This window comes from Onychomys torridus, chromosome 3 (assembly GCF_903995425.1).
Source record: "Onychomys torridus chromosome 3, mOncTor1.1, whole genome shotgun sequence".
NCBI classification, from domain to species: Eukaryota; Metazoa; Chordata; class Mammalia; order Rodentia; family Cricetidae; genus Onychomys; species Onychomys torridus.
In genome coordinates, this window is record NC_050445.1 from 145,975,936 (window position 1) to 146,003,743 (window position 27,808).

Consider the following 27,808-nt stretch of genomic DNA (forward strand, 5'->3'; position numbering starts at 1 on the left):
GCTGCTATGTAGATGCTGGGGTTTGAACTTGGGTCCTTGGAAGACCAACCAGTGCTCTTAACCACTGAGCCATCTCTCCAGCCCAGAAAAGAACTTTTCATGGGCATCTAATGGTGGGAGCACTACTGACCAACAAAAATTAGCTAGAACAAAGTCCCCAGAAGCCATAATCAACAGTGAACGCACTCTACAAACTAGGCAGGTGAGTGAAAACTAAGGAAATCACTCCCTCTCATATTTAAAGCCTTTTAATCCCCGCACATAACAGTGAAAGAATTCTTAGAAATTAGACAAAAGTGTTTGGTGGGTTTGAATTGATGGGCCAGGCAAGCTTCTTTTCCCTGGCTTCTCGGTCAAATGAGTCATAGATGGAGTCTTTGGTTATCGTCCTGCTCATGGGAGGGATTTCCGAAATGCCAACATAGTTTCTTTTGGCCATCCTTGAACTGGTGGTGATGGTGTAGGCATTGCTGCGGTAACATTTCATGGAGGACATGCAGAAAGTCTCTTTCATCCCTCTCCGAAAATTGGCATTATAAATCGAGTAGAGAGTGGGTTTTGAGGCTGAAGAGCTAAAGGATACCCACGTGACCGCTGTGAAGACAAGGGAGCTCTTTTTGTAGTCTTGCTCATGGGGGTGCCAGAGCTGAGCCACATGGAAAGGCAGCCAGGAGAATAGAAACACCACGTTCAAGAGGAGAAACATCTTGACTGTTTTCACCTTTGTCCTGGGGACAATGTTCATCGTCCTCCTCAGGGTCCGCCCATCAGTGCCTATTCTCCAGATATACTTTACGACCTTCTGGTAAAATAAGATTATGAGGACAGAGGGAATCACAAAGCCCACCAAGAAGTGGATGACCATATAGGCAGTTCCCTCCCAGGAGGGAGGGAGGAAGTAGTTACAATGGCTGTCCCAGCCGGAGCCATAGAAAAAGAAGACAGGCGTCACAAAGGCTGCATCCAGGATCCAAGAGGCTGCGATCATCTTCTTGGCTTTTTCTCTGGACACCTTGAAACTCAGCGGGTAGATGATGGTGTAGAAGCGGTCTATGCAGATGGAGAGGAGTACGTAGATCTGGACGCCGGGAGTGAGATACTGGAAGTAGCGCACTACCTTGCACATGGCACTGCCCAGGGTCCACCTTCCAGTGGTGAACTGCAGCACAACAAATGGTGTGCTGGCCACGCTGATGAGGAGGTCAGCACACGCCATGGACACCACAAAGTAGTTGGTGGTGGACTGAGTCCTCCGGCTCCTGTGGATGACCAGACACACCAGGGAATTGCCAAAGATAGAGAACAACCACAAAGCGCCAAAGAAAATGCTGGCCGTGGCCACCTCTCCCGGATTCAGTCCATACTGCAGGTCTGTCCTGTTGCTCATCCAGCTGTGTTCCTCATGGAGTTCCATCAGGCCATGGGGCAGCAGGGCCTCAGCTGCTTCCATGCAGCTGTGGTTCGGAAGGGGCACCAGCAGGGTAGCAGTAACCACAGGTGGCTGGTCGTTATCCATTCTGTGAGCAAAAACCATAGTCACTCTTTTCCTCTTAGGTCTAGATAAGACGAGAAGAACAAAGCGTCCTGTTAAAACGGTGTCATGTAAGCTCGCTACTGACAAGACAATCTTACCACTGAGCTAAATCCCCAACCCCCCTTTTTCCTTAGACACAGCCTCCTTCAAGCCACAACTCCTAAGATATTTTTCTGTGTCTGTGTGGTGCTCATTTGCCTGTGTGGACATTGATGTGTCTTCCTCACTCACTCTCCTCTGTGTTACATTTGAAAACAAATGTGGATATGGGTATGTTGTAATAGCCACACATTATTTTAACTTTTTTTTAGATTTATGTGTATGAGCCGTTTTCCTACTTGCATGCATGTGCACTTTGTGCAAGCCTGGTTTCTTCAACAATCAGAAGGTGCCGAATCCCCTGGAACTCGAGTTACAGGCAGTTATAAACCATGCTGGGAACCAAAGCTGGGGTATCTGCATGAGCAACAAACGCTCTTAACCACTGAGCCACCTCTTCAGGCCCTCCACCGTAGTTTTTGACATAGGCCTCAAACTGGCTAGCTAGGACACCCTGAGATCCTCCTGTCTCCGTCCTGCACCAGAGGTAACAGGACCATTCGGCAGTGCCCAGCCCTTCAAGTGGGTACTAGGAGACCAAGTCAGGTCCTCAAGCTTGCATTGCAAGTACTTGACTGACTGAGCCATCTCCCCAGCCCCCAGTGAGCATGTTTGGTGGGTGCTTTGCAATCAAACTGACTGAGACTTCCCCACGCTTACAAAGAAAGCCTGTATTTTCTGCACTCATGCACTGAAACGTAACTGGATAGTAGGTTAGCCTGTCCAGAATGGCTGTGGGGCCCTGTTGATTTAGCACTTAATGCTTCACGAAGTTTTCCTGGTTTGTTTTACTCTAGCTTAGCAGTACACTAGAATCTCCCAGAAACCTCTAAAACAGACTGATTTGGTCCCATCCCCCAGCCCTGGGATTCTGATTTAATGAGTCTGGAATGTAGAAGGCATCAGGGTGTTTCAGAGTTCCCCAGGTGACCCTAATGTTCAGTCACAATTAAGAAACACAACGTTAGAAGGCTTTCCACGTTTCTCTATCTTCCCCACTGAACTATGGGTTCTGGAGGAGGTATTATTCTTTTCTCCATGCCCCACAGAGTCTAACTGAAGTACTTTGCATTAATAATTGCTTGTTAAATATTAACTAAATTGGATCCATAAGGACAGAGAACTTAAATAAGCTCCTCCCACCCACTGCCCTGCAAGGAGAATTCAGTGGCAGTGGACAGAAGATCACTGGTGACCAATAGAAATAGAAAAAAACATGACTGCTAAAAGAGAGGGCAGTAAAACCAGTTTAAGGCAGTCTAAGGCACTAAGGCAGAGGAAGGACAGCTTAGGTCCTCAGACAGGTCTAACCCAAAGCAGGGGAAAGCCTGCTCCTTGTCATTCTGGAGTCCCAGAGTAAAAGTTCTCAAAGGATTCTGCTAGTATGGAAACAAATGCCTTTCAGGGAATGGTTCTGAAATAAAAGGGCTGTTTAATTAGTAACTATGCCTAGAGTCTCTTATACATAGTAATTTTAGAAGTGACAGATACATTGTGAAGTTACATGTTAACTTACATATTCCTGTCTAGCTGAACAAATAATCCCAAAGGTTAGGCACTTGCTGCCTTATAGGACATTAACCAGTTCTGTGTATAACCTGTTGACACTGTTTTAATGCTGACATTTTTTTTTAATGCCTCTAAATCTGCATTCCTTCAAATGCTCTTAGAAGCACCCTTATCTGAACGTCTCCTTCAATAGTAAGTGAATAAATCTTTCTTTCACGTTCATCATGTTTGTGTAAGTTACACAGTACAGTTAACTTTTTGAAACTCATATGTAGTGGATGGAAGAATGGAAAGATTGATGGATGGATGGATGGATGGAAGGACGGAAGGATGAACAGATGGACGGACGGATAGATAGAAGGATGGATGGGTGGAAGGAAGGATGGATGATGGATGGATGAATGGAATGATGGATGGATGGAAGGAAGGATAAGTAGATGGAAGGAAGGAAAGAAGGAAGGAAGGAAGGAAGGAAGGAAGGAAGGAAGGAAGGAAGGAAAGAAGGGTGGGTGGATGGATGGATTGGTGGATGGACGGGTGGAAGGAAGGAAGGAAGGAAGGAAGGATGGATGGATGGATGGATGGAAGAATGGATAGATGGAAGGAAGGAAGGGTAGATGGATGCATGAGTGGATGGATGGATGGGTGAAAGACTGGAAGTTAAAGAGATGAAGGGAAGAACCACAAAGAAGAGAGGGATTCTTGGCTGTGATGACATACACTTTTAATCTCAGCACTAGGGAAGCAGAGGCAAGGGGATCTCTATGAGTGTAAGGCCAGCGAGAGCTGCATAGTGAGACTCTACCAAAACAAAAACAAAAACCTAGAGGTGCACACACCATGAACACTGTGTCCTGTGGAGGGCTGATCCCAGCTAAGCTGATCAATGGCTAGTTAGTTTCTATACCATGCAACATCACAACTAGGGAGTTTTAAAACTCCAGTAAGGGGAGCTAGGAGAATGCTCAGTGGGTAAAGTGCCTGCCACACAAATATCCAACAAGGGTCTTAGACCTCCAGAGCCCACATAAAAGCTGGTGGGCACAGAAGCCTGGCTATAACACCAGCACTTGGGAGACCAAGACTGGATTCCCAGGACAAGTTGGTTGGCTGGACTAGTATAGTGATATTTTATTTGTATTGAAATGTTATTTTATTTGTATGTTAGTAAAGTTGCCTTGAGGTCAGAGCAAACCAGAGCAGAAGCTGGGCGGTGGTGGTTGCACGCCTTTAATCCCAGCACTTGGGAGGCAGAGCTAGGTAGATCTCTGTGTGTTCAAGGACACAGCCAGCATGACAGACACATGCCTTTAATCTCAATACCAACCATAGAAAGACCTGGAGGTCTATATAGACAGGCAGTGACGAGGAGGTCATGTGGCTGGGTTTACAACCAATGAGAAAACAGAACAGAAAGTCTATAAAAAAAGACAGGACACACAGAAGTAGGTCTCTGGCGGAGAGGAATTACAGTGAAGGGTAAGGCTCTCAGCTATTGCTCTGACCTCTTAGTTTTTAACTCTGCAACTGGCTCTGTGTTTCTTATTTAACAAGACGGTTACATCTACATTTGGCGCCCAACATGGCAAGAATTCATTAAAAAACCGCTTGGCTTGGCAGTGGGTCCGGCTTCCCTAGCTTGGGCCTGGCTCGGGCCTGGCTTGGGCCTAGCTCCGACCTAGCTCGGCTTAGGACTCAGGCCCAACCTACCTTAGCTATAATTGGTTACCGCCACAGCTGGAGTTACTTGCTTAAAAAGCCGGTGCTACAAACAACTCAGGCCTGCAGGAGCTACCACTAATTGCAGTAGCTACACACAGATAGGCTGCTTTTGGCTGAAATGCGAGCTCACGTGGTCGTGGTCGGTTGGAGCTTAAGGAAGCCAGAGCCTAGGCTCGACTTGGCTCAAGCGGGAACATTGAAGCGGTTGGATTCAAGCTTTTAGCCAGAATGTGGCTATGCTTTCTTGCTCTCTCTTTCTCTCTGGATTCCCACCTCGGACGGTAGGAAGCTGTGTTGAAATTCCCTCGGATTTCTACTGTTCTACGCAGAATTGGTAAGTCAATTATACCAGATATTTTAAAGGAAACTATTTAAAAGAGATTTTTTTCCACATTAAAATGTGTACATTGGAAGAACATTGGGCTTTGTTTGAAATTTTAGGCAGTCTGACAATGGAACAACTATATGAGAAGATTAATGTTGATCGAATTATGTACATTATTATTCTTCTTATCCTTATTTTACTATTAAAAAGATAGTCAATTTAAGTGCCAGGATAAAAATTTAGGAAAAACCTGTTAAGATGAATTATAGAGAAATTCAGATTCAGACAGAAGAAATTAACAGTGAAGTCGTTTCAGGATTGGATTATAAGGCTACAGAAAGAAAGCCTGTTTTCACACAATCACCCTTAATTTATCCGGTAACCATACAACAGCAACCTGGTCAAGTGAATACACAAAATATTTGGACTCCAGTTGAAATGTTAGATTTATGAAGGTTTAAGGAAGCAATATCTTATGGCATGCATTCCCCAGATGTAAAGCAAATGTTAAATTCCTGGTCAACTTATAATAGGATAATACCACAGGACTGGCGGGAGCTGGTGCAGGCTGTTCTGGAACCTGGACAACAGCTCCAGTGGCAAGTGTGGTTCAAAGAGGAAGCTAAAAACATAGCAAAACAATGTAAGGATAAAGGTATACAAGTCTTCCAGAACCAGCTTGTTGGAGAAGGCCAATATGCTGCAGTAGAAACACAATGTTTATATGATATCCAAACTCTAATTCTATGTCAAATGGCAGACTTGAATGCATGGGACAGAGTTGAGGAACCAGGAAAGAAAACTGAGTCATTTATAAAGGTTATACAGGGCCCAAAAGAATCTTTCACAGATTTCCTACGAAGACTGATTTCAGCAGTAAAGAGAATGGTCCCAAATTCAGAAGCTAGCTAGATAATAATTGAATCTTTGGCTTTTGAGAACGCAAATGCAGCATGCAAAAGAATAATCAGGCCGTTAAAGGCAAGATCTGCACCCTTGGAAGATTGGATTAGAGACACGGTTAATGTTGAGACTCATGATCATGATAATATATGGGTAGGAGACGCAATTTCAAGAGGTTTGAAGAATGTCAGATGTTTTGGATGTGGAAAACAAGGACATTTGAAAAGGGACTGTAAACAGGGCACTTTTAGAAACAATGTTTCTTCAAGGAACAATGGCAACAGAATGTCCCTTCCTTCTGGAGTATGTAGGAGGTGTGGTAAGGGAAGACACCGGACCAATGAATGTAGATCAAGAAGGGACAAACAAGGTAATACTTTGCCTCAGTCTTTGGGAAACTCCCAGAGGGGCCTCAGGCAGGCCCCTACAGTGAATCCAGTTCAGACCTTTCCTGCAATCGTAGAGGAGACCCCTACTCAGAGCAGTTAAATAACTAAATGCCTATTGGAATAAACCAGGCTACTCAGAGTAATGGAACAACTGAGACAGAGAGAACAGAAAATTCAGGAGAAACCATAAAGAAAATTTTTTGGCAAACTTCTATAAATGAACAAAGACCAAAATTAACAATAAAAACAAATGGTGTTTTGTTGTCTGGTCTGGTAGACACAGGTGCTGATGTGACCATAATTGCACCAGAATTTTGGCATGCATCTTGGCCTCTTCAGGAGGTAAATGTTCAACTGTTAGGAATTGGAACTGTTAGGAATTATCTCAAGTGAAACAGTGCGATATGGCTCAAATGTATAGGCCCAGAAGGACAGAGAGGCAGATTAAAAACATATGTGGCTAACATAGCTATGAACCTGTGGGGTCAAGACCTGTTACAACAATGGAATACTCAGATTAACATCCCTCCAACCTCAGAAATAAATCATAAACTAGCACATGTTTCTGAGAGAAATATTAGAAGGTATTATTCTAATGAGTGGTCACCAGCCATCCATATTATACAAGAACAGGGCACAAAAACTGATGATCTTCCAAAGACACCAACAGCTCTACCTTTAAAATGGTTAACAGGCAAGCCTGTATGGGTTCATCAATGGCCTTTAACAACAGAGAAACTCCAGGCTTTAGAAGAGCTGGTAGAAGAACAATTAAATGCTCAGCATATTGAAGAATCTACCAGCCCTTGGAATTCTCCTGTACTTGTTATTAAAAAGAAATCTTGTAAATGGAGAATAGTAACAGACCTTAGAGCAATTAACAAAGTAATTCAGCCAATGGGCTCTCTACAATCTGGAATTCCTTTGCCCACTCTGTTACATAAAGGATGGCCTCTCATAGTTATCGATTTAAAAGACTGTTTCTTTTCAATACCCTTACAAGAAAAAGACAGAGAAAGATTTGCTTTCACGGTGCCTACTTATAATAATTCTCAACCGGTTAAAAGATTTCAATGTAGAGTCTTCCCATAGGGAATGTTGAATAGTCCAAACCTGTGCCAATATTTTGTACAACAGCCCTTGGAAGTGATATGTAAAAAATTTCCTAAATCTATAATTTATCATTATATGGATGATATTTTACTAGCTGACTCAAATGCAAATACTTTAGAGAGAATGTTTGAAGAAATAAAGAAAATATTGCCTTGCTGGGGATTACAAATTGCTCCTGAAAAGATACAAAGAGGAGATTCTATTAATTATTTAGGATATAAAATAGAGCTACAAAAAATTAGACCTCAAAAGGTGCAAATTAAGAGAGATCAACTACAGGCTCTTAATGACTTTCAAAGATTATTTGGAGACATTTCTCATCTACAAACTATTGTTGGGGTAAAAAATGATGAACTGAATAATTTGTTCAAAACCTTAGAAGGTGACAAGGACTTAAATAGTCCAAGAGAATTATCACCTGAAGATGAGAAAGAATTGGCCTTGGTAGAAAAGAAAGCACATGAAGGACACATGGATTGTATTGATCCAAAGCTGGATTGCATTTTGGTTATTTTGCCTTCTAGGCATTCTCCTACAGGAATATTAATGCAGAGAAGATATTATATTGGAACGGATATTTTTACCAAATAAACCAAATACAAAATTAAAAACTTATGTGGAAAAAATCTGACTTAATTTTGAAAGGAAAATTGAGACTTCGTCAATTAGCAGGGATAGACCCAGCAGAAATTGTTGTACCTTTAACTAAAGAGGACATTGAAAAATTATGGACAGAAAGTGAACCTTGGCAAAGAGCTTGCAGTAATTTTTTGGGAGAAATTAACAGCAAATATCCCAAAAGCAATAGAATTGATCTTATAAAGAGAGCTGATTGGATCTTGCCTCGAATTGTATGTGAAAAACCCATATCTGGAGTTCAGACATTTTATACAGATGCCAACAAACAAGGAAAGGCAGGTTACAAATCAGAAAATTTAAGTAAAGTGGTTCAAAGTCCTTATAATTCAGTTCAAAAATCGGAATTGTATGCTATTCTGTCGGTGTTAATGGATTTTTCAGAACCTCTCAACATAGTTACTGACTCTCAGTATGCTGAAAGAGTGGTCTTACATATTGAGACTGCAGAATTTATCCCTGATGCTTCAGAATTAACTTCACTATTTACTCAATTACAAGATACAATCAGGGAAAGGAGTCATCCTTTATATATAACTCACATCCGATCCCATACTGGTCTGCCAGGCCCTCTAGCACAAGGTAATGATGAGATTGATAAATTATTGATAGGAAATGTGCTGGAGGCCTCAGAATTTCATAAGAAACATCATTTCAATAGTAAAGGTTTAAAAAAGGATTTTTCCATAACCTGGCAACAAGCCAAGGAAATTGTAAGGAAATGTCCTACTTGTTCCTTCTACAATCAGACACCATTATCAGCAGGATGTAACCCAAAGGGTATTCAGAGGAATGAAATCTGGCAGATGGATGTGTTTCACTTTGTGGAATTTGGAAAATTGAAATATGTACACCATACTATCGATACTTATTCAGGATTTCAATGGGCGACTGCTTTGAGTTCTGAAAAGCTGATTCTGTAATCACTCATTTGCTAGAAGTTATGGCCATCATGGGTATACCTGCACAAATTAAAACTGACAATGCTCCAGCATATGTCTCTATTAAAATGAAACAGTTTTTTGCTTATTATAATAGAAAGCATATTACAGGTATACCACATAATCCTACAGGCCAAGGAGTTATAGAAAGATCCAATGGGGGTGGGGGTTGAGGATTTAGCTCAGTGGTACAGCACTTGCCTAGCAAGTGCAAGGCCCTGGGTTCGGTCCTCAGCTCTGGGAAAAAAAAAAAAAAAAAGAAAGATCCAACAGAACTCTAATGGACATGATAAATAAACAGAAAAGGGTAACAAAAACCCCCAGAAATAGACTGCACAATGCTCTATTAACTTTGAATTTTCTCAATGTTAATGAGAAAGGAACAACAGCTGCAGAGAGACATTGTATAATAGAAAAAAACTACAGAATTAAATCAGCCTATATACTTCAAGGATGTGCTGACCTCAGAATGGAAACCAAGGTATGTGTTACGTTGGGGACGAGGTTTTGCTTTTGTTTCTGCAGGAGAAGATGAGCTGTGGGTACCATCAAAACTGATAAAGATTCCATTTGAACAAGAGAGACCTCTTAATTAGAGGAGGTGATAGTTCATCAACCAACATGACCATCCAGTTTAAACTCACTTATAGCATTAATACATGCCTTTTCATTTAATCAGATATAACTTGCCAAAAGGGAACCGCCCCAAAATTAGTCTTGGGGAAGGGTTTTTGCTTTTGTCTTTTAGGAGGATCAAGGCTAAGGAATCTGAAGAACACTGGACAAATGAGACAACTGAAGAAAAAGGACAAATCATCTGTCCCAGGAAAAAGAGTAAAACGGCCTATTGGTATATCATCTACAAAATTTCATAAATCTTCCTAAATGTTTGTTTCTGCTCTTCTCTAAAAAATTAATACTATTGGTCTTCTTATAGTCCCAGTTCAATTAAAATTTAAAGCTGACTTTGGAGTTGGAGAATGGCTCTCTCCTCCTTTAAACTCAAGCACATTGTTAGAAGGAAAATGAAAACTCTCTGTACCATACCAGAAGAAAGAGCCATCTTCTGACATGGGACAGGAGAAAAACCAAATTAATTAAGGGACTATTCTATTACTAATCTCAATTCTTTGATTCTATTCTGATTCTTTAAACTTTTCTTAAAGTATGAATTTTATATCAAAATTTACAAGATATATACTTTGTTAAGATAATAATGGTCATATAGAGTACTAATTAATTCTAGAGAAAAGGCTTCGATTAGCTACCTATACATGTCTTTGTGTTTGAGTCTCTTTTCAGTTTTCTGCAGGAAATCATGGCCAGGCCTAACATCAACTGAAATCTCCAGGAAGAAGATGGGGCCCCATAATGACAATTCCATGTGGAAAATAATATCACTAAGCTGACAAACATCATCTATGGATCAGCTTTGGACTACAAAGTGCTTAGAGCAATTCTGAAATGGCTAGCTGAAATGATCCAGTTTCAAAGACTACTTGAATAAGGACTTGAGATAAACCCTGAACTTTGACATTATGGATAACAAAGAATATAGTTACCTTTCCTAGAATTTGACAATTAACCCAAAATTTTTCTTTTCAGAATAAAGATACCTTCGCCCATACCTAGCAGGAAGCAATTTTAAGAATACGACGCCCACATTCCCAAAGGGGTGGTGTGGGGTGGGTGGTTTTTTGGTCTTTTTATGGGTTTTGGGTCTGGGATAGTTTTCATTGTTTAGGAGGGTTGGTAACAAGTTGTTGTTAAGGGTTAGGAAAAGGGCTAGCCAAAGGAGATTAGATTTAAGGTGCTTGTTTAAAAGAAAAAAAAAAGACAATTACTAGTTTTAAATACTTTACATTGGATTTGATTTTTTTATATTGTATACAAATTTTATATATATATATATATATATATATATATATATATATAGAGAGAGAGAGAGAGAGAGAGAGAGAGAGATTGTTAGAATATGCCATACAAATATTTCTAATCTTGCTCAAGATATTGTACTTATACCATTCATTTAACAATGTAATGCAATTTGCTGATCCTTGAATGTTATTATTACCAACTATTAGGATATATAGAAAGGAAAGTTAGTAGGTAGACATTACAATTGAACTTGTAATCATATTAGGTGTGTTTTCAAGATTGAACAGAGATATTTTAGATAGACAGGTCAACTTCAAAACCTTCAGAGATCTACAGAATATGGCATTTAAAATGTTTTAATAACTTAGGAATTTTTCTTTTTTGTTATGACTATGAGACATGTTGGTTCCTGGCAGCACCAATCTACTTCAGAGAAAATATGGGCATTGAAGAAACTGCATATGGAGTTAACTTTGATTGTGGCAAAAGTTAGCCACTGGACAACAAAGTATCCTCGAATCAACTGCTGACAAACAGGACAGACAGGACATGAAACAAAGAACTACCGATTCTTGCCAAAACAAGTGTGGTTGTGGCTTTAACAAAAGGCATATTCTGAAGCCAGGACAATATGGTGCCATCCCTGAAATGAGTGGCCTTTGCAATCCGGAAAAGGTACCGTGCCCTTTTCTTCGAAGGTAGCTGAACAGGGAGTGGGCCAATGGCTTCTGATGTGCAATGGAACAGTAGATGAAAAACAGTTATTCTTGAAGAATAACTAAGCTCACCCCTCTCAATAGTAGACTGGCATTTAATAGAGGGATGTGGAGAAGAACGGGATGCCGAGATGAAGCCACATATACACTGCCAAGAAAAATGGACAGCTGAATTTAAAAAAAAAAAAAAAAAATCAAATTTCCAGAATAAAAATCATGACATGACACTAATGGAATTCAGGTGTTTCTGGTACATGGACTGCTCTCACCAAATGAGAGGTCAAACTGTTGACCTTGTATACATCCTAGTTCACAAATGAGTCTGTCGGATACACTAAGCCTATAGGCTGAAGATGATGCCCCAATACTGTGGAGAAACCTCAGGTGACTGTCCAGGCAGCTGGCTGTTTCTGTCAACTCACATTTTTTTTTTTGGAAGCTGATTGCATGCACTTCCTGTTTTTATTTTTTATTAGGTAGTATTATTTCCTTCTTGCGTCTCTGAGGGAGTTGAAGATCAGTTAGTTATAGTTATAATTATCTTTGTTAAGGATTTCAGAAAAACTCACTAAGAGCTGTAAATGTATACATTTGAAAGACATTATAAGACAGTTCCGTTAGTAATATAAGTTAGGATAGAAAATGAATCAGGTACATTTTGGACTTACCAAAATAGGATAGATAATGGAATTATTTTCTCTGAATTTGTCAAATGCAAATGGACTAGACATTGTTTAGGTATTTATTGTTTGTATTATATGGTATATATAGTTATTGTTCTTTTGTATATAGTTTTTCTTATATTAGTTATAACTTTTTTCCTTTTTCCTTTTTATTAAAATAGGAAAGGGGAAATATAGTGATATTTTATTTGTATTGAAATGTGATTTTATTTGTATGTTAGTAAAGCTGCCTTGAGGTCAGAGCAATCCAGAGCAGAAGCTGAGCGGTGGTGGTTGCATGCCTTTAATCCCAGCACTTGGGAGGCAGAGCTAGGTAGATCTCTGTGTATTCAAGGACACAGCCAGCATGACAGACACATGCCTTTAATCTCAATACCAACCATAGAAAGACCTGGAGGTCTATACAGACAGGCAGTGATGAGGAGGTCATGTGGCTGGGTTTGCAACCAATGAGAAAACAGAACAAAAAAGTCTATAAAGAAGACAGGACACACAGAAGTAGGTCTCTGGCGGAGAGGAAAGACAGCAGAAGCAGTGAAGGGTAAGGCTCTCAGCTATAGCTCTGGCCTCTTGGTTTTTAATTCTGCAACTGGCTCTGTGTTTCTTATTTAACAAGACGGTTACATCTACAGACTAACCAAATCTGCAAGCTCTGCTTCAGTGAGAGACCCTGTCTCAAGAAGTAAGGTAGACCAGAGAAAGACACCCAATATGAACCTCTGGCCTCTGCACACACACATGCATGTATAGCACACACATACATGTCATACACACATACAAAACCCCTAACAATTGACTTTTTTCCTCCTGAAATAGCCACAGCTTTATTGCAAATATTCATTAGCATTCTCACTGCATAAGAAAAACCATTCTGTGTTGTTGTTGTGTGTGTGTTTGTTTGTTTGTTTGTTTTCTGAGGCAGGGTTTCTCTGTGTAATAGCTAGTCCTAGCTGTCCTGGAAGTTGCTCTGGAGACCAGGCTGGCCTCAAACTCACAGAGATCCACCTTGCTCATGCCCCCCAAGTGCTGGGATTAAAGGTACGAACCACCCAGCTACCACTCTTATATTTGAGATTTATTTAAAAATTTAATCTGGGAGTGATAGTGAATGCCTGTAACCCAACACGTGGGAGGCTGAAGCAGGGAGATGTCTTTGAAGACAACCTGAATGACATAGTGAGATTCTGTTTCCAAAACCAAAAAAAAAAAAAAAAAAATCCAATCTTATCTTGGGATTTTCAAAATGCTAGTTTTTTACTTAATTTAGTTTAGAATGTTTCCTATAGAATGGTAATACAGACTGCAGCACCTAAGGTCACTTAGATAGCAGTGGCCATTCGACTACAGTGGGGCCATGACAACATTAATCTCCGCCCAGTTAATACTTTCTATGGTCAAAGATGGTCTATGTGTAACCCTTGGAGGCAGATGACTACTAGCCGGTTTCACAAGTGAGAAGAGCCTGAAGCTTTCCCCTCGGCCACACAGTTGGAAATGATGGCCACCTCAGACGCTTCACTCCACCTGGGTGAGCTCCACCTGGGTAAGTTTCACGCACGGAGACAACAAGGGGCTTGATGTGAATCCAGAGAGTCACACAATCTGTACTTGGGGGCCTTTCTGGATACCTCATCCAAAAGCAGAAATATCAACTTATTCCCCAGAGCCTCTTGCCTAGCCACAGATAACATCTTCTCATCTTGAACTCTGGAATCTGTGATGCATCCATCCCTAGCTGGGAGCTACTGACGGCTGATGGCTGCTAGGGGAGGCAGTCAGTTTTCTTCGGAGATACGCCTATGCTCCATTGGATGGCCCTACAGCTATCATATATGGGCAACACAAATTGGACTCAGTGAGTTATTAAAAACAAAAACAAAAACAGATCAGGCATGGTGGTACACCCCTTTAATCCCAGCACTCTAGAGGCAGAGTGCTTCTACTCTGTACTTCAAACTCTGCAAATCTGGAGGTGGTCTGGTCTATTTATTGAGTTCCAAGCCAGCCAGGGCTACACAGTAAGACCCCATCTCAATCAAAACACACAAAAAACATGATTTTGAAAGGCAGGGGTGAAGGGGGAGATTGATAGGAGTTGGACAGGGGAGCTGGGGTCAAGTATGATCTAAATACATTGTTTGCATGTATGAAATTCTCAAAGAATATATAAAAATGTTATATATTTAAAAAGACATGCAACATGGTGAGCTGTTTAAAAATCACAGCCACCACTTGGGCAGTGTTGGCACATGCCTTCAACCCAGCACTTGGAAGGTAGAGGCTGGTGGATCTCTGAGTTTGAGGTCAACCTGGTCTACAGAGCAAGTTCCAGGACAGCCAAGCTTAGGCAATGAAAGTAACCATCAAAAACTGAAAGTTGATGAAGATGTAATTGAATAATGAGGCCATGTTCCAGCCCCAGCAAGCAGCAGAATTTAGCAGCTTTGGCCATGGTTCTGGATTTAGAGTTAAGGATAGAAGGAAGGAGTTATGGGATAAAGCTGCTGAGGCCAGGCATATATCAGGGGGTCCCTGAATGCAGGCCTAGAAAGGCCATTGTGTGAAGCTGTGAAGTTGAAGCCTGGATTGCCTTGGAGACCCCAAGATGTTAGAGATGCCAGAGTTGTGGGATACCCACTGACGAGAGCTGCTAATAAGGAGTAGAACCAGGCCAAGAGAAAGAAGTGTGTTGCAGTCAACAAAGCTGAGTGGAGTTGGAGATGGGAAGAGTACTTTGACATCAGACATGGAGATGTAAAATTTAGAGTTTGCCCAGCTGGTTTTAAGTCTTGTTTTGGTCCAGTATTTCCTCACTATGCTCCCTTCCCTACATTTTGGAATGGTAATGCATATCCTGTGCCATTATATGTTGGAAGTGCGTGATCTACTTTTTTATTTTAATTTTATAAGGGATTACAGTTAAGAGATTGCACAAATCTCAAAAGAGAGTTTGAACTTTGGACTTTTAAACATTGTTGAGACTATGATAGACTATGGGGACTTTTGAAGTTGGACTGAATGCATTTTGCATTATGATATGGCTATAAGCCTTTGGGGGCCAGGGAGTGGAATGTGGTGATTTGAAAGAAAATGTCCCCCAAAGGGAGTGGCACATTTAAGAAGTGTGGCCTTGTTGGAGCAGATGTGGTGGTGTTGGAAGAAGTGTGTGATACCATGGGGGCAGCCTTTGAGGTCTCATATATGCCTGAGCCAAACCAGTGACTCAGTCCACTTCCTGTTGCCTTCATATCAAGATGTAGCCAGCACTATGTCTGCCTACATACTGCCATGCTCCCTGGCATGATGATAATGGACTGAACCTCTGAAAATGTAACCCACCCCCAAGTAAATGTTTTTCCTTTATAAGAGTTGCCATGGTATCTCTTCACAGTAATGGAAACCCAAACTAAGACATATTCACACCACAGAAATAGACAAACATGATAATTCTTTATCTTCTTTACAGAGCCAGTTACTGAACAACTACTAGCATGTTTCCAAGAAAACAGGTTCACAGCATGCCTCTGAACTTACAGAAGCTTCTGGATGCTTGCTGTCTGGCCCTGAGCTAAGACACTGGGGTGGAGACACTGTAATAAATGCTTTATAGAATCCCTTGAGGTAGCCACCAACATACCTGCAGGGAGGAAATGGAAAAACCAATGAGAGTAACACAAGTTCTAAATGATAATTAGCTACCCTAGACCCTTCACAAAAGCCATTATCCTTAACAAGTCCAAACTACATTAGTGTGATCACTATAGTACATGATGTGTGATATGGTTTTAAAGACTTGAGTTGACATCACTTAAGGTTGTGGGGTTTTTTCGAAATCACCCGTGACAATCAAAACTAACCACCACATGCATTCTAAAATATTAGAAAAGTCTGCATGTTTAACATGATTTTAGGTAGCCAGGAAAGCTTGTATCCTCCAGTCTCTCTCAAAACTATAGCAACACTCTTTGAAAGTCAAGGTCTCCACAGGCATAGTGACACATGCCTGTAATATCAGCACTAGGAGACAGGAGGACTACTGAGAGTTGAAGGCCAGCCTGGACTACATAGCAAATCTAATGCCAGCTAGTTTCAGACTCTGTCTCAAAAGACATAAGAAGGGCCAGTGATTCTCAATGGAGCATTTGCCATCAGCCTAAGAAGCTGAGGTAGAATCCTAGAACCCACATGGAGAGACAAGCAGCTCCCAAAATTGTCCTCTGACTTCCACATGCATACTATGGCATGCACACCCCCACGCGTACATACATCATGCACATACACACAATAATATCTTTTTAATTTAAGGACATAAAACTTTATTAAAATGTAACTCCTTTTTAAAGAACACATTATATATGGGTCCTTATCTCTAGGACCTATTCAAGTACCAAAGTCCATAGTTTTAGTGAAAATGAATGCAGGCCTATCCTATGATACACTGGTCTTGGCGGGCTGGGCAGTGTTGCAGCATCAGTGATTACAGGAGTCTGAGGATAGCACCTTAACAATGATTCTGGCCAGAGCTCAGCCCAGCTCCACAGTGTGGGACCATAGGCTAGGGCTGAGGACATCATAGGATGATGGACCTATAAGGACCATAGGCTTGGCCTCAGATATCAGAGAAGGACTACCCTTTTTCAGGTGTCTCATGATGAACAACTGTGAACTTGAGGCTGCCCTTGGATTGCCCTCTAGAGCTAAAACAGTGTCAACACACAAAACCATGGCCTTGAGTAAACCCAGACTTAGGAAGCCATCTAGTGTGTCAGCAGAGCATCCACAAATATACGGGCTTGTTTGAACTACAATGACAAACTAAAACATGCCAGAGTTTGAAGACAGGGACAGATAGCTAACCTTTCAACATCCAGCCCCCAGTCCACACTAATAAGCATTAAGAATGTTTGAGCATTGGGGAACAGGTTTGTAGATGGCTCAGCAAGTAAAAGTGTTTGCCTTGAAATCTTGGATACTTGAGTCCACTGCTCTAACTCAAGTAAAGAGGGGAGGAGAGAACCAACTTAAGTTGTCCTCTGGCCAGGAGGTGGTGGCACATGCCTTTAATCCTAGCACTCAGGAGGCAGAGGCAGGCAGATCTCTGTGAGTTCGAGACCAACCTGGTCTACAGAGCAAGTTTCAGGACAGCCAGAGCTACACAGTAAAACCCTGTCTTGAACCATGCACCCAAAAAAGAAGTTGTCCTCTGGCCTTTACACATGGGCCATGAAACACGAGCACCCTCCTCCCCCCAAAAATAATAAATACAAATTGTTGAACAGAACTTTTAGGGAACAACAACAACAAAAAAGAAGAACTGGCTGGTGATACAGCAGTTATACAGTGTTTTCTTAGCAGACTCAAGAGTCTGGGGAAGGGGAGGGAAATAGTCAGGTTCGTGATTTGCCCATGGTCAAAAGAGGGCCACAGAAACTGACACAGAGTAATCCTCGTGGAAACTCTCACATGGAGAATTAACTGATTAGTTTTCCTTTATAGAACTGGGGATTGACCTAATATCTTATGCAAAAAACTTTTCAAAGTTACACATTTAAAATGGGCTCTCAGCACTTGGGAAGCAGAGGCAGATGGATCTTTGTAAGTCAGAGGCCAGCCTGGTCTACATAGTGAGTTCCAGGCCAGGCAGGGCTACAGAGTGAGACCCTGTCTCAAAAATTAATTAATTAATGAATTAATCAATTAATTTGTGTGTGTGCACATGCACACGTGTTTATACATACATGCATATATACATACACCCCCTCACCCAAAAATAAGAAATAAAAATTGTTATATGTAACATTGTTATTGTTACACACACACACAAACTGAGAAAGAGTATGTGTCCAACATAGCAACCAATGGTGATTTTAGTAGCCCATTTCCTGGGATGAACAGGTCCTCCAGATGTAAAGTCAAAAAGGGAAGAACAAAGTTTGACGGTACCACAGCCCAATGGGCCTCACAGACATCTAGAGAACATCCCACTCAACAATTGCACATGCCTTCTTCCAACCAACACAGGGACCACTCCCAGGTCAGACATCTGATAGGCCACAAAACAGTCTCAACAAGTGACAGCACAAACAAACACCTGAAATCATATTGAGTCTATTGTGATCTATAGATTCAACACAACCTCTACCAAAACACAAATGACATTCATTATAGAATTAGGAAAAAAACAATTTATATCAAATCACAAAAGCCCCATATAGCCAAAGCCAAGCTGTAATCAAGCCAGCATGGTACTGGCATTCTCACACACACACACATACATACACCAAGGGTTGTCAGGGAGCCTGCTCAGACGGTTCCACAGTAAAGGCATTTGCTGCCAAGCCTGACAACTTGAGCTCCATCCCTGGAATCCAGAGTAGAAGGAGAAAACTGACTTCCACAAGTTGTCCTCTGACTTCCACGGCATGCACCTCCCCTCCTCAAAAAAAAAAAAAAAAAAAAAAAAATCAAAAACCAAAAAACAAATGCAATAAAAATTTTAAAGAAAACACCATACACGTACACTCCTAGAAGTGAACTATACAACTAAACCCAACTGGCTTTTTACAAAGGAGCTCAGAACACATATTGGAGAAGGGACTGATTGTTTTGTTTTGTTTTTTCTTTCAATAAACAGTGCTGGAAAACAGGATTATCTTCAAGAAAAAGGATGAAATTAAATCGCCACTTCTTACCAGGTATAAAAAGAACTAAAAATGGATGAAAGGTTTGAATGCTAGCCCTCCAACTGTGAAACTACTAGAAGGAAACAAGGAAGACTGAGGACACTGGGATATTGACAAGATCTCTTTGGACAGCATCCTAGTTCACTCTGTGAGGTTGACACAGCCTAGAGTCATCTGAGAGGGACTTTCAGCTGAAGGAAAGCCCACATCAACTTGGCCTGTGGGTATTTTCTGGATTATTAAAAGAGGTGGGGACTCAGGCCACCGTGGGAGGCACCATCCCTTGGGTAGGTCTTCCTGCCCTGTATAGGAAAGCTTGCTAATAAGCACGGGTCTGCAAGCCAGCCAGGAGGCAGTCTTTCTCATGGAGTTCCTGCTCAAGCTGCTGCCCTGACTTCCCTCCATGATGGACTGTAAACTGTAAGCTGAATGTAAGCCTTTCTTCCGCTAAACTACTTTGGATCAGGGGTTTTTATCACAGCAACGAAGAGGAAGTCAGGAAAGATAGGATGCTGATAATACCGGAAACAAAGACAAAACCAGACAGACAGATGAGGCTGGAGAGAGGGCTCGGCAGCCAGAGTGTTGGCTGCACACCTGCACACCTGCCGCTCTTGCAGAAGACTAGTTCTGTTCCCAGCACCCATGTCTGGCAGGTCACAATTACCTGAACTCTAGCTACAGGGGACCACTTTCTTCTGGTCACAATGGGCACCTGCATGCACAGGTACATACACACACAGAAATATATACATACAGACAGAAATAAAAATAATCTTTCTTTAAAAACAGAAAGAAGGGAGGAAGGAAGGAAAGGAATGAGAGTCCACCAAACTAAAAGGCTCTGCTCAACTTCTAGGGAAGGTAGAGGATTAGAAGCTGCATTGCAATACAGTGCAGAAGACTCAGGATAAGAATTGATTCCAAAGAGGAAAACACTGGGAGTTCACAAAGGGTGTGGCAGGATAGCCAAACAGTTCAGAGAAACTCAGCAAAAAGAACAGAGCTGCCCCAAGGACCTGAAGATGGACAGCCAATGTAGGGAGCACGTACCAACATGCCACTGCCCCAGATAAGAGACATCCAAGGATGCAAATGTGGAGGACAAGACAGCTTAGAACACAGAAGGATCTGCTTGTGCAGTGGGGCCTACAGGGGGAAGTAGCTGCCCTGGGTGGTTAGGTGCTGACCTCATCAGTTGAGAATCACTCTGGAGTTTGATAACCCTAAGTCCAAAGTCAGTCTGTGGTCAACTTCTGGCCTGACCTAGCTGCCATGAGGGTCACTGCTGTAGAGTGGACCATACATGTCCACGGCTGCACCCCTACAGGAGGGTGATGAACGCTTGATGTGTCTGGAGTATGAAGACAGGTCTTCCTGTATAGATCTCAGTGTTGTGGTTTCCTCCCCTACACCTGCCAGCTCGAGCAAGAGCCACCACACGGTCTAAACACTGGAGATCCTCACACACGGCTGCAAAGTTAACTGTGGAAACAAAGGCCAGGGGGAGGGGGGCACCAAGGGAAACTATAAAGTGGAGACAGCTCTGGAGGACACCCAACACTTGTCCAGCACAGGCAACACTGGCACACATCACAGGAAAGACACGTCTTCAAAGTCATGGCCCCTGCCCCTGGCTTCAGCTACCTGACAGATCCAGCAAGAGGCTCCTCCAAAAGTTGCTTTCCCCCTCTTGTTTCCTGTTTTTTTTCTTTTTTGCTGTACATTTGGGTGTTTTTGCTTTGTCTTACTTCTTAGGTGTACACATATGTGTACATGTTTGCATGTGTGTGTGGAGACAGGACAATTGTAAGTGTCTTTCTCAGGAATGCTGTCTACCTCCTTTGTGACAAGTGTTTGTCATTGGCCCTAAGATCATTAATTACACTTAAATGTCTGACCTGTTCTTCCTTTGGAACTACTACTAGCCATAGACCCTTGCTGTAGACACCACACACACACACACACACACATACACACACATACACACACACACACCACCACACACGTGTACACACACACCACACACACACATACACACATACACACCACACACACACACATACACACACACATACACACATACACACACACACACACACACACACACACACACACACACACACACACATTAAAAAATAACAACAACAAAGAAAGGAGCCAAAAATACTATCTAGAACAAAACGAGAACTCAACAAATATCTGCTTTTAGTGATACACATTAAAAAAGACTAAAAAGAAACATCAGGATTTTAACATTCTTGCTTAGCACTCTATATTTTCCCAATTTACTTAAAAAATATGCACTGTGTTTTAGCTGCATGTATGCCTGTGCATTACCTGCATGCCTAGTTACCCTCAAAGTCCAGAAAAAAGCATCAAGTTCCCTGAAACTGGAGTTAAGACAGTTGCGAGCCACCATGTGGGTCCTGGGAATTGAACCTGGGACTTGTGATAGAGCTCTAGTGCCTACTTTTCCCATTTTTGAGAACTATGTTTTTATTATTCAAATACCTAAATACATTATTTTTAAAGAACAGAAGACAGAACATTACTGGCAATATACTAGGACCAAAGAGAACTAGTTTAATGCTGGCTACTAGCTGTGACTTGAGACGGGTTAGTTAATCTCTCTGAGCTGTAGTTTCCTCCAGGCTAATACAGTATATCAGAGTTGCCCCGAAGATTAAATATGACAGCTGCCAGGTGCCTGGGAGAGTCTGTTACATGCGATGCCTCTTTAAAGTTTGTGCCAAGGAGAAGTGACACCACAAACAGGATAATAAAGTCATGACAGTGACTCTCCTGCTCTGAACCTACCCCCTCAGAGAAGTCAACTCCATCTCACTCCACCTTTCACCATGGCTCACGGAGGATACAGCACCACACTCGGCCCTTGGCTCTATTCCCTGCCCTTCTGATACATGCACCCTAGGGAGAGACACAAATACACTACAAGATGGGACCTAGCCATCGCTCTCTTGGAGTCTGCACTCAGGTTTGTTGTCCACTTCCTCATAGATCTTTCACACTACCCTCCATATCAAAACCATGCTGTGAGGGTCTCTCCTCCAGGCCATGACTACTTTCTCTGTCCCATATTCTGTTCAGCAAGTCCAGTGGTCTGCTCCTTGCAGACTCAAGGGGGTGGGGAGAAAGCTGGCCGGGCCTCAGCTGTGCTGCCCTGGATCTATGCAGTGGGCAGGCAGTGCAACTGCTCTTCACCAGGTGGCTGTTCTGCGGTGCAGCAAACTGAGCGGGTGACACTGGTTAATTAGATAGCAAAATAATAAAGGCTGTATTGTGTGATCACAAGGGTGACTAGTTTAATCACAGTTAGCTCGCAAACTTGAATTCAAATCCTAAACAAGTTTTCAAAAATGTTCTAGCAGGGCTGGGACTGTAGCCTGTCAGTCAGTACACACAGGCCCTGGGTTTGACCCCAATGCCACAGAGGGAAAACGCCTTGAGACAGTATCAGTCATACAGGTCCTGACTGCCACATACTGGCTCAAACTCGAGCTGACACTCAGGATCTCAAGAGTCCCTAGGAAAGTGTCTATTCAGTTCTGAGATTTCTTTGGGCCTGGATACATGACTAAATAATAGAATACATGGGGGAGAACCACTGGAGATGCTCCCTCTCAACCTGAGGTGAGCTGTTTAATGACAGGAAGAAGTGTTAGACTGCTGGGGTTGTCCCTATCCAACTCTCCAACATACTATGAGGATTTCATCTCAAGTACAAATGAAGTATGAGGAGGACCAGTGATGCCCAGGGAAGAATTTATGGTTCATGATGGGCCTAGCTAACATACATACACTTCAAGCATAGTTTTGACAGCTGCCAAATTCTTACTGCATATTTGCTGCTTCGCTATAAACATGCAAATAAAAGAAGACTCAGAGCTGGGCATGGTGGTTCATGCCTGTAATCCCAGGACCCGGAAAGGGAGGCAAAAAGGATCAGTTCAAAGCCAATGCCAGCTACATGGCAAGTTTGAAGCCAACCTAGGCTACATGAAATCCCATCTCAGAAACAAACTAACTAAATAATCAATTAAAATAGACACAGGCCCCAAAATTAGCTCCAGTAGAATGCTGTTAAGAGTCTTGAGTCTTCCCATTGTACATTCACATATGTGTACTGAAAGATTACCATTCAGTAGGCCACTTTTCAGGTTACCTGTCCCAGAGAAATGTCTATTTCACAACTACTCTTCAAAGTGCTTTGCAATGAACTACTGGAGGGGAACACAATGTTTTGGAAAAAAAAAAAAAAAACAACATTGAGAACCCGAACTTGCTGCCTATCTTACCACTTTATGTTTTAGGTCCAGCACCTCTTTCAATTTTCCAGTGTGGAGGATTTAGATCAGGCATTTTCTATTATCAAAGATCAGAAAGAAACCCACACAGATCAAGGGGGGGAAATCTGTCACTTGTTATGCCTCTTTTATAAGACAGAGGCTCGCTCTGTAGCCCAGGCTACCCTTTAACTCTTGGTGACCCTCTCACTTAACCTCTCACTCCTCACCTGCAATTACAGGCATTGTCCACCACTACCACTCATGGTGAGAAAATCCTTGTGTGTGTGGGTGTGTGTGTGTGTGTGTGTGTGTGTGTGTGTGTGTGTGTGTGTGTGTGTCTGTGTGTGTGTGTGTCTGTGTGTGCCCATGCAGGCCACAGGTCAAGGGTGACAAGCCCAAGAGACCCTCCTGCCTCTGCCTCCCAATGCTGAGATTACAGGTACACATAGCCAGATTCAACTTTTTTTTTCAACTTCAGTGCTAACTATCTGAAGTCAGATCCTCACACCTGCTACCACTTTATACATTGTGCCACCTCAACCCAGAAATACCTAACATAAAAGTCTTAGAAAATTTCTTTTACCCTTATAAACCTAAAATAGTTTGCAAGGAGAGATCTCCTTGTTTTAAAAGCATATTATTTTAAAACAACGAACCCAGTCAGGCATCATAGTTAATGTCCATATTTTAAAGGTTTTCTTCTTTTTTTGAGACAGAGTCTGACTCTGTAGCCCAGGCAGGCTTCAGATTTGTGGTACTCTTTCTTCCCAAGTGCTAGGATTGCAGGCATGAGCCATCACTTGTCTTGATATACTAATTTTCTTTTTAGAATTAGATGAAGGCAATATGCTTAGGCTGGGCTTGCTACTAGGTTCTAAGGATGGATGAACATTTCTAGGTTTGATTTAAAAAGTCAACCATAACATAATTCCAGATTTATCTTTTTTCCTTTAGACTCAAGTGATTACCACAGTAACATCGTGTTTTACTACTAGGTGTCTATGCAGCACAAGAGGGAGAGAACAGACAATTACTTACTGGGTTATTTGGGGGTACAGAACATGACTATTGGGATAATTCAAAATTAAATATAGATTTCACTGGAGACCTGCTTTAGCTAGGCAAGCTGACTCAATCTTCTAGTAGTGTCCGCTGAAGAGAATTTGTAGCCCAATAAATAGACTGTTGACATCATCTGGGATAACACAAGAAGGCAAGCGGCATATAGCTCAGTGGTTAAGAATGAGGACTTGAAGGTCTTGAGATTCAGTACCTGTTCTATCAGGTGCTCCCTAGGGGACCAGAGAACAGCTCCAGAACTAACTCCTCTATGCCTGGGTTTACCTCTAAACTGTATTCTGTAAAGATTAATGATTACTTATGCTTGGAATCATGGCTTGCATAGAACAAGAACTTTTTCAAGTATCTGTTAAATGAAATTCAATGTGGATTTGCCAGCTCTTTGTGCCGGGGAGAAATACTGAAAGAAACCAAGATGAGTGTATGGCAGATTGTAGCCTTTAAATCTGGCAGACTCTTCGAAGAGCTTCCCTAGGGCTTTGCATAAAATGTGGAATTCTGTGGCAGTTCAGTGCCCTAAAGCAGAGCTTGGGGACAATCACTGGTGCTCCTGGTATCAGGGATATCAGGAATATGAGCTAACCGCACAAAGGAATAGCAGGACTGCCCGCTCAGGCTCCCTAAGCTACTGCCAGTAACCTCTTAGAACACCGGCACAGATCAGAGGCTCAAAGGGATGAGATGGGATTTTCTAATAGTGACAATGAAATCTAGCTCTTCTGAGTAATGAGTCTCCCACCCCTTCCGAGATTAAGCAGGAAGAAATCCTTTCATCAATGAGTTTATGGTTTTATTATCAATCACTACATATATACAATTTTCAACCAATTTTTTTTTTTCATCAATAGGAGCTTACTCTGGAGAAGTATTTATTTTACAAAATTACCTAAGCATCTTTTCTGGACCTGTAACAAATCTAATGCCACTGACAAGCATTTAAACCCGGACAAAATCTCCAAACTGCCTGGAAAAAACAAGAGAATGGGAAGGTATTGTATCCTCTGAGGCAGATCTCGGCAGTGATGGAGCAATCTCGAGCACATACCTTCATCGGGACTAGATTTCAGGGACAGTCTCCGTGGGTCTCCGTGGTCAGGAACAGCTCTCGGGCAGGACTTTGGAGGGTGCCACGAACCACCAGGAACCTTGGGAACACATTCATATCTGTCCTTCCCCCAGCTCACAGCCTGCTTCCCGGTAGGAGACCAGATGACGGTGCTGTGCTGGGCTGACTGCTAACCCATCTTCCCACCCCCAGCCCCACTCAGGGGCCCCTCCTTCTCCTTTCCTAGGCTCTGGAATGTGTCACATGGGAAATGGATCATGTGGCTAAGGGGGAAATGTGGCCATCGTCTCCCTCCCTTCCCCCACTTCTCTTTTCAGGAGCAAAGCCGCAGAAATCTCTGACCTGATTGGCTCTGATCAGAAAATCTCCATATGGAAAGGGCAAGACCAGCCTCAGACCTCCAGCCCTCCTCGCTGCTTTTTCTCCCCATCAGGTAATTTTATCCTGAGCTTTCAGAGTTGCTTCACAAAGGAAGGAAATTATGCTTCCTCTCCAATTCCTCATTCTATTTCTATTACCAGCATCCGATGGAGCTACGTGCTCCTTAATCTATCTTGGGGCCCCCTTGAAACACATCTGGGCGATGGCGTGTTCAGCACCACGGACAGCATTACCCTCCCTTCCGCACTCCTTAAAGCCATTTGTCCATTGCAGGTAAACAAAAACATATTTAAAGCTTTTCCCTGAAGTCGTATATTTAAATATAAATCACACCATGTATTTGGGGCTCTAACTTCCTCTAATGTCAACTTACTTTACTTAGGAGAACAAATAATTTAATTTCACTAAATCTACATCAGCTTTCTAGCCCCTACCCTGCAACTCACCCCTGCCTCTTATCCCTTAAAAATACTCTTTGGGTGTTTTGTTTTGTTTTGGTGGGGGGAATTTCAAGATATAGTTTTATATATATATATTCCTACATCTCTACTTATGGGAAAATCCACGTCAACACACAGGAATGTTGGGGTGTACAAGCCTAGATGGTTTTGGCTCCACCAGTGGGCCTCAGGCAGAGCTGAACTAGAGAGGCAAGAGAGAAGCCTGGCTGCAGCTATTTTGTGTGGGTCTATCCTGCTTTGCTGACGTCCTGGTTGCCATGGTGCTAGGTAACTGCTGAAGGGGACTATTGCTTTCAAAACCCGTCACCTTGGGACCCTGCCAACTAGAGAAAGGGGAAAGAACTGAATTGCTGAAGAGAGCTTTCAGTTAGCATTTGCAGAACCAAATCTACCTTTGGACTTCTTCCTGACTGGATTGCTATGGCCCTACATACTGCCAGAATTCTAGGAACCCACATTTACACTAAGACAGGAAGCCCTCCCATCTTCCCTTACTTCTTTCCTTAAAAATCTATTTGGACTGAACTGAAGATGCCAGCTGTGTAGAGTATCTGAGGACTGTTTCCACAGGGCAGCAGAAGCTCACAAAAAAAGGCATTTCTCTTCGAGATCACATATCCACCTTTTAGAAGCCAATCAAGAGACTCCTAATAGTCTACTGCAGAGACATGTAAGGAACACAACTGTATGTGGACCACAAGAGCCAGCTTGCAAATGCTTTGCATTTTACAGGAAAAATAAAAAGATAATTTGAATACAGATCACTAAATTATTTTTAAACATAAATTCAGGTAATAATTGGAAGGTATTTGGATTACCCCAAATAAGGAATTTAAAGTAGCTATACTCTGGCTAGCAAGATAGCTCAGGGTGTACAGTCCCTTCCTGACAACTCAAGTTCATTCCCAGGACCAATGTGCAGAAAAAGTATCAGATAGTTGTCCCATGACCTCCAAACGTGCCGCAGCCATAGTGTTCTCTCTATCTCCCCCCCCCCCGCCCCCTCGGAATAAATATCAGGGGAGATACTTTTCCAGGGGACCTAGGTTTAGTTCCTAGCACCTACAAGGTGGCTCACAAAGGCCTGTAACTCCAATTCCAGTGGATTCTGGCACCTTCTTCTGGCCTCCACAGGCACCAGAGAGACATGGTGCACATACATAAATTTGGGCAGTCGTACATGTAAAATTAAAAAAGAATTTTTTTTAAAATAAATGTAAATCTGTAGCTATATTCTTGTTTCATAGGCTGACATAATTTAGTATTTCTCACTGAGAAATACTAAAGCACTCCAAATATTATTGTTTGGGAGAAGAAATGCTGATTTGCAAGATGTGAAAATGCAAACTTTGAAATAAGAGACAGCTGGGCCATGCTGA

At 42.2% G+C, this 27,808-nt stretch overlaps 1 protein-coding gene and 1 long non-coding RNA gene across 3 annotated transcripts; one reads left to right on the forward strand and one right to left on the reverse strand.

Moving 5' to 3' along the window:
- Positions 1–232: 232 nt before the first annotated feature.
- Positions 233–25,841, reverse strand: Gpr19 (G protein-coupled receptor 19). Of its 2 annotated transcripts, none has more exons than XM_036181660.1 (2): positions 25,567–25,841; positions 233–1,517 (listed from the first exon to the last, which is right to left on the reverse strand). In XM_036181660.1, exon 2 carries the CDS (start codon positions 1,514–1,516, stop codon positions 287–289), a length of 1,230 nt encoding a protein of 409 aa, XP_036037553.1. In that variant the 5' UTR covers position 1,517; positions 25,567–25,841; the 3' UTR covers positions 233–286. The 2 variants fall into 2 exon arrangements, with proteins under 2 accessions (XP_036037553.1, XP_036037552.1); XM_036181659.1 differs by having other exon boundaries at positions 233–1,556; positions 25,567–25,839.
- Positions 25,734–27,155, forward strand: LOC118579884. The gene is made up of 3 exons (XR_004944512.1): positions 25,734–26,020; positions 26,109–26,241; positions 27,000–27,155. It is a non-coding gene; the product is annotated as an uncharacterized LOC118579884 (long non-coding RNA).
- The last annotated feature ends 653 nt before the right edge of the window (positions 27,156–27,808 follow it).

Excerpts from the sequence above, each read along its gene's own strand:
- Gpr19 (XM_036181659.1), bottom strand. The coding sequence starts at position 1,534 with ATGGTTTTTGCTCACAGAATGGATAACGACCAGCCACCTGTGGTTACT.